At 51.5% G+C, this 13,137-nt stretch overlaps 1 protein-coding gene across 1 annotated transcript in view; it reads left to right on the top strand.

Moving 5' to 3' along the window:
- Nucleotides 1-13,137, top strand: part of Dnmt1 (DNA methyltransferase 1) — a 48,864-nt gene that overhangs the window by 31,651 nt on the left and 4,076 nt on the right. The window contains exons 19-33 of the mRNA XM_021652455.2: nt 412-563; nt 858-1,045; nt 1,139-1,322; nt 3,378-3,475; nt 3,617-3,764; nt 5,093-5,208; nt 5,484-5,685; nt 5,759-5,898; nt 6,299-6,472; nt 7,940-8,158; nt 9,880-10,072; nt 11,686-11,764; nt 12,028-12,156; nt 12,310-12,592; nt 12,743-12,884. Coding sequence (XP_021508130.1) covers nt 412-563; nt 858-1,045; nt 1,139-1,322; nt 3,378-3,475; nt 3,617-3,764; nt 5,093-5,208; nt 5,484-5,685; nt 5,759-5,898; nt 6,299-6,472; nt 7,940-8,158; nt 9,880-10,072; nt 11,686-11,764; nt 12,028-12,156; nt 12,310-12,592; nt 12,743-12,884 — 2,447 coding nt within the window. The remainder of the gene's footprint in view (nt 1-411; nt 564-857; nt 1,046-1,138; nt 1,323-3,377; nt 3,476-3,616; nt 3,765-5,092; nt 5,209-5,483; nt 5,686-5,758; nt 5,899-6,298; nt 6,473-7,939; nt 8,159-9,879; nt 10,073-11,685; nt 11,765-12,027; nt 12,157-12,309; nt 12,593-12,742; nt 12,885-13,137) is intronic.

The following is a 13,137-nucleotide window of genomic DNA, read 5'->3' as shown; positions in this document are numbered from 1 at the left end:
CCATCAGATTGAGATGTCCTTCATTTTTTTTTCTTTTTCTGCATTTATTGTGTGTGGGTGAGTGTGTATATCATAGCATGAATGTGGGGTCAGAGGACAACTTGTAGGAGTTTTTCTCCCCCTACCATCTGAGTCCCTAGGATCAAACACAGGTGCCTTTTTCTGCTGAGCCATCTAACTGGCGCTGAAACAACTTTTTAAAATGTTTGACATTCTAAACCCAGCAGATCCCTGTTGCTACTCAGGAGGCTGAGGAAGTTCAGGGTTAGCCTGGGCAACATGACAGATCCCATTACTTAAACCAAACAGCCGTCTGCATAAACGACAGGTGCTGGAGGAAACACAGATGCTGATCACCCTAACTGACCATCCCTCCACATTCTTTAAAACCAAGTGCTGTGTTCTTCCCAGCATTTGCAGAATACATTCTGATGGAACCCAGCCCAGATTATGCGCCAATATTTGGGCTGATGCAGGAGAAAATTTACATCAGCAAGATTGTGGTTGAGTTCCTGATAGGCAATCCCCATGCCGTCTATGAAGACCTGATCAATAAGATCGAGGTAAGAGCTTTGCCTTCTCTGTGATGGTTTTGGATCCATATATACACAACATGGGTAATGCTAGAAAAAACTCCGATTGGGATCTGCAGAACCTTCCACTATCACTAAAAGACTTGATAGAAGGCCTGGGGCATAGCTCAGTGGTAGAGCCCCTGCCTAGAATCACCCATTGAGGGTCTGGGGGTGTGTGGCTTAGTAGTACAATGCTTGCCCAGCATGCATGAAGTACCCTCCCCCAGCATTACAAGGAAGCAAAATAGTAGCAACATCTGATCTCTTTCTTCCTCCCTGAAGACCACTGTCCCTCCTCCTGCCCTTAACCTGAACCGGTTCACAGAAGACTCCCTCCTGCGCCATGCCCAATTTGTGGTGAACCAGGTAGAGAGTTATGATGATGCCAAGGATTTTGATGAGACACACATCGTCTTGTCTCCTTGTATGAGAGCCCTGATCAATTTGGCCGGGGTCACCCTGGGACAGAGGTAAGGGTGTAGCAAGAATCAAAACAGAGGCTTGAGACCAGAGAAGGCAATTTCCTGTGTTCGGTTCCCTAAAATGATGGTCATCTTTCTCAGGCGAGCTGAGAGGCGCAATATCAGCAAACATTCTGCCAAGGAGAAGGACAAAGGGCCCACAAAAGCCACCACAACCAAGTTGGTCTACCAGATCTTTGACGCTTTCTTCTCAGAGCAGATTGAGAAAGATGATAAGGAAGACAAGGAGAATGCCAGTAAGCGCCGCCGGTGTGGTGTCTGTGAGGTGAGTGGGCCCAGCCCTGCCCCTGTGCCATCCTTGGCTCTTCTTTCTTAGATGTGGAAAAGGAGTCAGTGCTCGGGGGGAGGGGAGGAGCTGCCTGCCTTTAAGGACAGGTGGACAGATAGATTTGAAGTGAGCAAGAGTGTCCAGGGCATATCCTGTTGGCTACAGAGCCTGGGTTCCCTGAGAGATGTTGGCTCTTCCTCCATGTCCTGTGGGTACTGAGACAGCTATCTGAGCCAGAACTGCCTCTTGGGGCACATTCCCTGGGAGCCTGTCTAGAACTCCTACAGAGGTTCATATTTCTCTGAGCTCAGATTTGTGGCTGCAGAAGGCCTTTGGCTGTGACTTGGGTATTATCAACTCAGGCTGGCCTGGAAGTCTGAATCCTCCTATTTCATTCTTCCAAGAGCTGGGTTTCTGTAAAATTCTGTCTCACCATGCCTGGCTCCTGTGAATCCTTTTCATGTAGATAGCCTTGGAATCAAGCTACATCACATTAAAAAACAAAAACCTCAGTGTGGTTAAGCTATACTGTGACCTTGACAGTTGGGAAACTAGAGACAGGAGGATCAGGATTTCAAGGTCATTTTCAGTTACATAGTGCAGTTGAGGTTAGCCTGGGCTACCATGTTTGAAAAGTTAGAATGAGTTTATATTCTGAAGAACAGCCTGCTTGTGCACATGTGTTCTGAGGCAGCTCTGTAGACAAGGCTGTCCTGAAGCTGCTGGTGTTCCTTCATCTGCCTGGGCCCAGGCCTGTGATGTCACTGTGTTCTGACACCAGCTTACAGGGCTCACCTTGTTTTAGGCTGTCCAAGGCACTTGGGCATCTTGAGGGCTTCGAATAGGAGAGAAGCCTCCTGCATGTTATCTTGGGGACAGCTAGGGTTATTTTGAGAGGAAGGCATCCTAATGCTGTGAACACGGTGTATTTTGCTGTGTTTTTGCAATTTACTGTTTTAACGTTCCTTGGCTACAGTAGAGCCTGGTAATCTCCACGCCCTGTAGTGTCTGTCCCCCTCTCCTGCAGCCTTCCGCAGGGTGCCTTCTGCATTCTTTGACTTTCTCCTCAGTGTCCTTGTATTTAATGTTTATTCCTTTAAAGTTTGTATTTTAAACAAGCAAGCTGGGTGCTTGGTAGCCCTGTTTGGTTACCTTGTTCTCATGCCCTGTTGTGTTTGATTAGGGGATGTCCACACTGACCCCTCAGTGACTGGTGGGGACGCTGCTAACTCTGTAATAGCTCAACAAAGCTTGTGAGTTTCTAGGGTACCATCATCACCCTGTGCATCTCCAGATTCTCAGATGCAGATGTCCCCTTTCTAAAGGTATAGCGTTAAGGCATCTGTGCATTTCCTGTATGGACAGCTGGATGACTTGATACCTAATAGGGTAAGGCTATGTAGTTGCCCTGCTGTATTGCTTAGGGGGTGGGTGAGGAGAGTCTGTAAGTGCTCAAGACAAATGCAGTATGTTTATTGAAGGTGTGTGCGGGCAAAGGTCAGAAGCAGCTCTGTAGGTGGATTTTTCTGTCTTTCTGTGGGTTTTAGATATTCAACTCAGGTTATAAGGCTTGGCACCAAGCAACTTAGGGTGTCAAGGCAGCCTCAAGCATGCATATTTTAAAAAATAATTTATTTAATTTTATTTTATGTACATGAATGTGAAGGTGTCAGATCCCCCAAAATTGGCATTACAGATAGTTGTAAGCTGCCATGTGGGTGCTGGGAATTGAACCCAGGTCCTTTGGAAGAGCAGATAGTGCTCTTAACCACTGAGCCATCTCTCCAGCCCAGAGCATGCATATCTCTAAAGTTGGAATTTACTGAAAGTTCTTCCTGGGCTGGGTGTGGTGCACGTCTTTAATCCCAGCACTTGGGAGGCTCAGGCAGGAGGATCTCTGTTTGAGGCCAGCCTAGTCTACATAGTGAGTTCCAGGACAGCCAGAGCTATGTAGAGAGACTTTGTCTCCAAGCAAAATAAAAGCAAACCCCAAACAACAAAAAGAAAAGCTCCCAGTTCCGAATTGGTGACTGACCCTTTTAACATCTTCAGGTCTGCCAGCAGCCTGAGTGCGGGAAGTGCAAGGCCTGCAAGGACATGGTGAAGTTTGGCGGCACTGGACGGAGTAAACAGGCTTGCCTCAAGAGGAGGTAGGCTGTGCTGTGTCCTCTTCAGACACCGGAGGCCAGGGTGGCCGGGGCAGCCGGTCCGCACAGTGTCCTGGGGGACGTGGCGTGGCGCTGACACGATGCTTTGTGCTGGGGCTGACTGCAGTGTGTGTCGTCTTGCAGGTGTCCCAATTTGGCCATGAAGGAGGCGGATGAAGACGAGGAAGCTCCTGATGACATCCCAGAGGTACCATCACCCAAAAAGATGCATCAGGGAAAGAAAAAGAAACAGAACAAGGATCGCATCTCCTGGCTCGGACAGCCCGTGAAGGTGAGGTCCCTTCCCTTGCACGCTGCCGCGCCTCTGCAGGCAGGGAACTGCTGGCTTGCCTGTGAGGGGAGCTGTTTCCCAGCTGCTCTTCCCTCTTCTCCTGATGCTGGAACTGGAATGCAAGGTCTCGGGCATGCTAGGCTGGAGCTCCACAGCTGAGCCTTCCCCCAGCTCCTCACTGGTAAATCCTGACTGCATTTGTAGCCCAGGCAGCCCGGACGCTCGTGTACCTCCCCAGTGCTCTCAGCCATGTGCTGCTATGTCAGCTGTTTTTGTTTCTAAATAAAAGTAATTTATTTAAGCCTGGCAGTGGCGGTGCATGCCTTTAATCCCAGGATGTGGGAGACAGAGGCAGGCAGATTTCTAAGTTCTAGGCTAGCCTGGTCTACAGAGCATGTTCCAGGACAGCCAAGGCCAGGGAAAGGCATTCATTCGGAAGTGTTTTAGAGTTAGGATCTCTCTGTATAGCCCAGGATGGGTTAGAACTTAATTTTTATTTTCATTAATGTTTTTAGATTTATCATATGTAGATGATTGTTTCGTCTGTATGCATGTATGTGCACCACATGCATGCCTGGTGCCCCCCAGAGGTCAGAAGAAGGTATGAATCGCCTGGAACTGGAGCTGTGGGTGGTTGTGAGCTGCTGTGAGTGCTGGGACTCGAACCCAGGTCCTCTGTAGGAAAACTGAGTACTCTTCACTGCTGAGCCATCCTGGCTGTCCTGGAAATCTTGATCCTTTTTTGTAGCCTTTTACATGCTAAGATTACAGGCATGTGCTACCAATCCCAGAAGCTCATATCTTTTTTCTTTTCCTCTCTCTTCTTCCTTTGAGTCAGGGTTTGTACTGTGTAGCTCTGGCTGTCCTGGAACTCGGTGTAGACTAGGTAGAACTGCCTCTGTCTCATGAGTGCTGGGACTAAAGGTGTTTCCCATTACTCCTGGCTCTTTTCTTAATTTTATTACATTTACATGTGGCTGTACCCACATACCACAGCATTGTTGAGAACATCGGGGGATGGCTTCTTTCTGTTTGTTCCCCGAGTTGTCGGTTCTAGAGATGGGACTCTGGCTATCTGGCTTGGAGGCAAGCTCCTACCCCCTGAGCCACCTTGTTGACCCTCATGACTTAAAATCCTAAGTTGCGTTTTCGTCTTAGGGCTGCTGGGGATGGAGCCCAGAGCCTGGTCTGTGTTCAGTCCTCTTTGTACCGCTGACCCACACACACTTAGTTTCAAGTTTTCTTAGAATGGTAGGGAGAGGCACCCAGGTTATGTCTCGTGAGAACCTTGGACATGACCCTCACTGAGCTCCAGCGCTTGGTTTCAGATTGAAGAGAAGAGAACTTACTATCAGAAGGTGTGCATCGACGAGGAGACACTGGAGGTGGGGGACTGTGTCTCCGTCATCCCAGATGATTCTTCCAAACCACTGTACCTAGCCAGGTGTGTGTCCCTTTTGCCAAACTTGAGCCCCTGCTTTTTCACTTGAACACCTAACAGCCTGATAGTAACTGGTTTAAAAGACTTTTTTTGGTACCCCATGTTGTGTGCCAAATGTAGTTTTTTCTTTTTTTTTTCAATACTTTGTGTGGGTTCCTGGTAGGTTCTTCTTCGTTTCCCAGTTGTCAGAATGAAACCAAAAGATACCCAGTGTCCGTGTGGTCAAGTCATGCTGGTTGCATAAGCTGTCTCTTCCCTGTCCTATCTTATGGCTGCAGGGTCACAGCACTCTGGGAAGACAAGAACGGACAGATGTTCCATGCACACTGGTTCTGTGCCGGGACAGACACAGTCCTTGGAGCCACCTCTGACCCCCTGGAGCTGTTCCTGGTGGGCGAGTGTGAAAATATGCAGCTTTCCTACATTCACAGCAAGGTCAAGGTCATCTACAAAGCACCCTCCAAAAATTGGGCCATGGAGGTGAGTGCCTCTGCTCCTCTGCATTCTCTGTCTCCCAGTTGGAGCCAGGGCTGACATGTCTTCCTTTCCACAGGGAGGCATGGACCCCGAGACCATGCTGCCAGGGGCTGAGGATGACGGGAAGACCTATTTCTACCAACTCTGGTACAACCAGGACTATGCCAGGTTTGAATCCCCTCCCAAGACCCAGCCAACGGAGGACAACAAGCACAAGTGAGTGTGGGGGCCAGGTGCGGCCTTCCTGTGCCCTGTCCTGCTGACAGTCCCTCCAGCCTCCCTGGCTGGAGCCGTTGAAAACCTGTGGACCACCTGGGGGTTAGCTTGAGCAAGGCATGGCCTCCTGTTTAAAAATACTCCTTTGTGGTGCGGGGATATAGCCCTGGGCCTTGGGCGTGCTGGCTGAACACTGCTGTTGATGTTCACAGCCTCTGGCTTGTTCGTTCTTGTGACTTTCTGTGAGTGAGCTGTGGTCCCCAAGCACTGTCTTCAAAGTGTGGACCTATGGGGATGTTTCCTTTAGACACCTGCAGTTGCCTTCTTTGGGATTTCAGTGGCTGCTCAGGCACCATTCTGCCGCTTCAGAGCCTTGAGTCTCTGCCCTTGGCTTCTGCAGGTTCTGCCTATCTTGCATTTACCTGGGTGAGCTGAGACAAAAAGAAATGCCCAAGGTCCTGGAACAACTTGAAGAGGTGGATGGCCGGCTCTACTGCAGTTCTATCACCAAGAATGGTGTGGTCTACAGACTGGGCGACAGTGTGTACCTGCCTCCTGAGGCTTTTACCTTCAAGTGAGTGCCGCGTGTTACACAGCAGTCCGTCAGCTTTGTGATACTCCCAGCTTCTTCCCTCAAGCCAGGGTGTAGACCATCACACTGGTTTCTGATGAGAAGCTGATACCTAGTGACTGAATTTCAATTTCTGAGCTCTCAGCTCTCTACTATAACAATATCTGCAAGTGGCAGATCTGTCACTCTAGGCTCTGAGAGAGACAGAGCTCATGTCACCACCTGGCCAGCAAGCAAAGGAGAGAAGAGGTTGTGTTGCCGCTCTCCCCCTTGAGGGCACACCCCCAGGGAGTTTTTTCCTAGGTCTCGCCATGCAAAGGCCCTGTCGCTTGCCGAGAGTGCTACTCCGGGGCACTTGCCCGCCACATGCCGCCTTGGGAGCTCAGCATCTCGGCTGCAGCAGTCTGAGCTGTGTGTGAGGCTGGGTAAGACCCACAGTGCCAGACAGTCAGAGCGAGTGGCAAGGACAGTGCACCACGGGCTGGTTAAAGGGATCTTGTACTGTGAACAGGATTACCTCAGACTCAGAATGTCAGATGTCAGAGGAACATCTCTAGCCTCCATCCACTCTGCATCCTTAGCACAAGGACAACTTGGAATTGCAGCTTGTATTTTCCAAACATAGTTTAGTATTTAGATTTGAGGATATGTTTCCCTAGTGTCCAGTGTGACCTCAGCCCCCAGATTCCTGGGCAGTGGGTGGGATGGCACCTCTGCACTGGTGGTGTTGGGTATATTGCCAGACTGTCGTTGGTGTCCTCTGGGTTGCTCCCTGTGGTGTCGGCTGCCAGGTACAGACACAGCAGGTAGGCCGCACACATGCTCAGCGCTGCCTCTGGGACTGGAGCAGACTCTGTAGAGGCAACTGTTAGAGCAGGAGCCAGACTGGGCAACCAGCTTTGTGATGAGTTGGACCAAATTCAGGCTTTCTCAGCTTCCATCCGTCAGCATCCCATTTACGTCTGTGCTCCATCAGGGAAGTGAAGATCACGCCACAGTGAAAGCCTTAAGTAACAAGGGCCTTCTCAGAACACAGTGCTTGCTCTTGGCTGACACCTGGGGAGATGATACTGCGGCCTCTCAGAAGCTACTGTCCCTCCTAGTGAAGTGCCCCCCCATGACATTTCAACTTGTGTTTGCTGACAGGACTTTGTCACATACCAGCCAGTAAATTCAAGATGCCACGTGGCTGGGAGGCAGGGCCAGGATACTCAGTAGGTATCCTAAGCTTGTGTGGGACTCTGGCCTGTCTGTATTGTCCTAAATCCTGGTCTGGCAAGCGTGTGCAGCCATGTCCACCTGAGCCCTGGGAACTGAGTGGCATTGTACACCGTGCTGGAGATCTCATTTGCGTTACCTTCTCTCAATGGCATTTGCCTGGACCAGCTTGTGATGAGGAATCGGCCCACTCCAGCCTGTCCTGGGCTCCAGCACCCCAAGCTCAGTTGTATCCTTTACTCCTCTCTACAGTATCAAGCTGGCTAGCCCCTTGAAACGCTCAAAGAAGGAGCCTGTAAACGAGGACCTGTACCCTGAGCACTACCGCAAGTATTCCGACTACATCAAAGGCAGTAACCTGGATGCTCCTGAGCCGTATCGAATCGGTCGGATAAAAGAGATCCACTGTGGCAAGAAGAACGGCAAACCCAACGAGGCAGACATCAAGCTCAGGCTCAACAAGTTCTACAGGTGGGTGGGAGCTCTGGCTGCCAGGAAGCCTTTCCAGAAGGCTCTGCGGTGGAGGTGGCTGCTGCTAGTTATCCTGGGGGAACCGGTGTGTTGTAGTTGTGTCTTTCAGGGTCAGGTGTGGATAGCGGGGAGCCTGTGTCTGGCAAGGACAAAAAGCTTCATGTCAGGGAGGGTACCCTGGTCTGTTCTCCTACCCAAACCACTACTCTCTTCAGTCCTTCTGTTCTGCACCACCTTTGCTGCTTTTGGGGTTTCTGCTTTCCCGCCCTTGGTTTTACTTAACCCCCACCCTACCCCATCTTGAGCATGCGTGTTTGTGGCTTCTTTGTTGTTTGAGAGTAGGTTTCAGCTGACTGATAGAGGCAGGTGGATCTCTTGAGTTCAGGCTAGGCTGGTCTACAAAGTGAGTTTCCAGGACAGCTGGGGCTACACAGCGAATCCCTGACTTTGACAAAACAAAAACAAAAAAGGGGGGCTTCATTCTGCAGTTTAGGCTCTTCTAAAACTATGTAGTCTAGTCCTGCCTTGAATCCATGTTGATCCTCTTGCCTTGGCCCTCAGTTTTCTCTTTGTAAAGCTCCTATAACTGCAAAAAAATAAAAAACGAAAAACAAAAAATAAAAACCAGGTGTGGTGGCACATGCCTGTAATCCCAGCACTTAGGGAGGTAAAAGCAGGTGGATCTTCAAGTTCAAGGCCAGCCTGGTCTACACATCTAGTCCAGGACAGCCAAGGCTACACTACACAGAGAAACCCTGTCTCGAAAAAACAAAAAACAAAAAGCTCCTGTAACTGGACGTGATAAGGGGCTGCTGTGAAGAAACCTCCCAGATGGACCAGTACGTGTGTGCTTCACCAGCACTCCTGGAACTTGAGGTCCCCATCTCCTCAGGCTAAGTCCTAGGGCAACAGGCACCTGCTACTACACCTGATTTTTCTGGAGTCTTTGTAATAATCAACATGGTTACAGAAGAGCAGGGCACCCAGCATTGATGGGCAGGATGAAGGCAAAGAAGCAGACCAGTCCCTGATTTGGTGCCCGGGAATCTTTTTCCTGCTGTGGTATTAGGGCCAAGTAAGGGAGGTGGTCACCAAGGCAATGGGACTGGGACATGGTCTCTTCCGTGATTCTGTTTATAGGTTGAACATCCCTAAACCAAAACACTCAAATTCTGCAGCTGACCTCAGCTTACAGGCTGCCACAGGTGTACTTACTGCCATGTTGGGGCTGGAGCAATGGCTCAGTGCTAAAGGTTTGAGTTTGATTCCCAGCACCCACGTGATGGCTCACAGTGGTTGATGACATCACTTCCACAGGATCCGATGCCCTCTTCTGGCCTCCACAGCCACCGTACTCGCCTGTTGCCAGACATCCACACAGGCAAAAGGATCTAGACACGTTAGACAAAAATGAACAAATCTTTTTTAAAATGCTGTCTAAAATGGCCTGTGGCGACTAGAATGGTAGCTAATGTCTAGAATTCCAGCACTGGAGGTGTTGTGGTAGGAGGATCACTGAGTTGGAGGTCAGCCTGGGCAGCAGAGCAAGACGCGTTATCTCAAAAAAAAAAAAAGTCCTTGAAGCTGTGATGTATGAGGCTAACAAGATTCCTGTTCTCAGACTTGGCACTCCAATTGCTGGTTCTGGGCATTTCAAATGAGGGGCTTCGCCCTGTGATTACAAAGTGGTAAAGTAGTACTCATCTGTGTCCTCCTTGCAGGCCCGAGAACACCCACAAGTCCAGCAAGGCAACCTACCACGCAGACATCAACCTGCTGTACTGGAGCGATGAGGAGGCCGTGGTGGACTTCAGTGACGTGCAGGGCCGCTGCACTGTGGAGTACGGGGAAGACCTGCCTGAGAGCATCCAGGATTACTCCCAGGGGGGCCCTGACCGCTTCTACTTCCTTGAGGTGGATCCCGGGCTGTCTGCAGCCAGGCTTCAGGGGCAAATGTGTGAGAGCAGGGTGCCCAGGAAAGCAGCTCCGGCTGGGGCAGGGCTCAGTGGTGGGACCTGTGTTCAGCAAAGGCTAGGCTAGGCCTTGGGACATGTCTTAGGGTCGGAGGTACAGGATAGGCCAAGGAAGCAGCTAATGTGCACATGAGTTTTGTTTTCTATATTTTTATCTTTATGAGAATTGATTGGCGTTTGCCTGCCTGTGTATCTGTGCTGTTGGCATTAGATCCCCCGAAACTGGAGCTATAGTTCCCAGCTGCCGTGTGGGTGCTGGGGATTGAACCCAGGTCCTCTGGAAGAGCAGCTAGTGCTCTTTACAGCTGAGCCATCTCTCCAGACCTGTTTTTTGCTTTGTTTTAGAGATAAGGTCTGGCCCTCGAACCCCGGAACTCGTCTGTAGAATAGTGCTCTTGAACTGCAGAGCCACCTGCCTTGTGTCTAAAGGCTTGTCATGTAGGCCCCTCCCTCCCACACAGAGACTTAGTCGTGGGATTTTGGCTTTTAAAGGAAACAGGACAGCTGGGGATGTGGCTGGATCCGTAGAACTCTTGCCTGGCACACATGAAGCCCCAGGCTGGGTCCCAGCCCTGGGGCATGGAGCGGGATTGGGCATTCAGAAGGGGATAGGGGATGGCCTGCGGGCAAATTGTTGACCGTGTGAGGGGATAGGGCACAGTAGCTTTGCACATTCGTGCAGTTACCCACAGCACAGGTGTGACAGCAGGGGGTTCTGAGATTCAGCTCTTAAGGTTACTTTTGGTTTTGTTTTTTTAAGATTTATTTTTATTATATAGCCAGTGTTCTGCCTGCATGGTTACTTGTGCTCCAGAAGAGGGCGCCAGATCTCATTGCAGATGGTTGTGAGCCACCATGTGGTTTCTGGGAATTGAACTCAGGACCTCTGGAAGAGCAGCCAGTTCTCTTAACCTCTGAGCCATCTCTCCAGCCCCAACTCAGCTTTTTAAGAGTAGAAATTGAGAATGCAACATGTTGCTGTCTTAACACCATGAAGATTTACCTGAGGGACTGTTTCTGAAGGCTTCTACCAGCCATGCCTAGGGTCTTGATATGCGCTGGGAAGGTATTCTTGAGAGGAATACACTTTGGCCACATGTCTTGTGACCAGGTGATTCCTCGGTTTGGAGTAGGGATCCAAGTGCCTGTTACAGCAGGCCCATTTGGATACCTTGGCTCTTCGGTGGTGTTACGTGCCTGTTTTTCCGGGTTCTGTGTGCGCATGTCTGTGTGGCGTTGGACGGCAGGCTCCCGTACTGCCCTTTCCTTAGAGTGTGCGCTCTGGGTGCTCATTGTAGCAGGCGTTGGTGTAGACCACAGGATGAAGGAGCAGATGGGGGTTTTAGGTAGTCTCTTTGTAGTGTGGACTGTGCTCAAACTCAGTTCTTGGGCCTCAGCACCTCGACCAGCTGGCTGTTCCCAGTGGCGAGACCAGATTCCATTGGTGGCTGATGGGCTGTGGTTCTACGCAGAGATTGAGACTGTCGGTTAATTCTTTAGCGGCGTGAAGGGATCCCTGCATTTCTTCCGGACTAATGTGGCTCTTCTCTGCAGGCCTACAATGCAAAGAGCAAAAGCTTCGAAGACCCCCCAAACCACGCCCGCAGCCCTGGGAAGAAAGGGAAGGGGAAAGGTGCGTCCCCGTCTGTCATTGTTCTTGTGTGTGGGTGGCGTTTGTGAGACAAGGTTGCGTGTCACCCAGGCTGTACTGGAGCCTGGAAGCTTCCTGCCTCCAACCTCCAAATTTCGGGATTATGGCTGCGGTGCTTGGGAAGCTGAATCAGAAATGTCTCCTAGGGGCTACTCTAGATCACAGAGCCAGACAAAGAGCCTCCTGAATTAGGCCTCTGAGGAGAGCAGCCTGGTGGGCCGTTCTGACAGCTGTTCCTCCTTCAGGGAAAGGGAAGGCAAAGCATCCGGTGTCGGAGCCCAGAGGGCCCGAGGCAGCCATCAAACTGCCCAAGCTTCGGACCTTGGATGTATTCTCTGGCTGTGGAGGGTTATCAGAAGGATTCCACCAAGCAGGTGAGCATGGCCAGTGCTGACCCTGGCCTGTCTTTGGGGCGGCTTCAAAGCATGTTTGGCTGGCCAAGGTGGTTCTTGAGGGACTCTACGCATGTCTGAGCAAATAAAACAAAAACGGCTCCAAAAAAGCCAACCTCCGACTGTGTCTGCCAGGCATCTCGGAGACGCTGTGGGCCATTGAGATGTGGGACCCAGCAGCCCAGGCGTTTCGACTGAACAACCCTGGCGCCACGGTGTTTACGGAGGACTGCAACGTGCTGCTCAAGCTGGTCATGGCCGGTGAGGTGACCAACTCCCTGGGCCAGAGACTGCCGCAGAAGGGTGATGTGGAGATGCTGTGTGGCGGGCCACCCTGCCAGGGCTTCAGCGGCATGAACCGCTTCAATTCCCGCACCTACTCCAAGTTCAAGAACTCCCTGGTGGTCTCCTTCCTCAGGTGAGCTCGGACAGCCCTCCCCCCCCCCGCCCCCCCCGTCACTTGCTCTGTGGGGTAAAGTCCCAGGCCACGTGCACCCAGTGTGCCCTCTTGCGGGTTCCCGGGGCCTGGTGGGAGTTTGCAGTGACTGTGTCCTTCCTGGCCCCCCAGCTACTGCGACTACTACCGGCCCCGGTTCTTCCTCCTGGAGAACGTCCGGAACTTCGTGTCCTTCAAGCGCTCCATGGTGCTGAAGCTCACGCTGCGCTGCCTGGTCCGCATGGGCTACCAGTGCACCTTCGGTGTGCTGCAGGTGGGCGCCGCGGGCAGGAAGGGCCTCCCCCAGCGCAGCCCCCGCGCCGCTGCTCTCCCGCCTGCCTGCCGTGGGCAGCACAGGCCTGCGTGACCCTCGGTGTGGCTGGGAGACTAGGAGAGGCAGCTCACGGCTCGGGTAGAAGACGCACAGTGTTAGCTGGGTGTGGTGGCACACGCCTTTAGTCCCAGCACCGGGGAGGCAGGTAGAGGCCAGCCTGGTCTACAGAAAGGACACCAGGCTGCACAGAGAA

The sequence above is a fragment of the Meriones unguiculatus genome, chromosome 1, assembly GCF_030254825.1.
Source record: "Meriones unguiculatus strain TT.TT164.6M chromosome 1, Bangor_MerUng_6.1, whole genome shotgun sequence".
Lineage (NCBI taxonomy): Eukaryota > Metazoa > Chordata > Mammalia > Rodentia > Muridae > Meriones > Meriones unguiculatus.
Note: the sequence above shows the minus strand (reverse complement) of the source record. Positions and strands in the feature narration are given on the sequence as shown.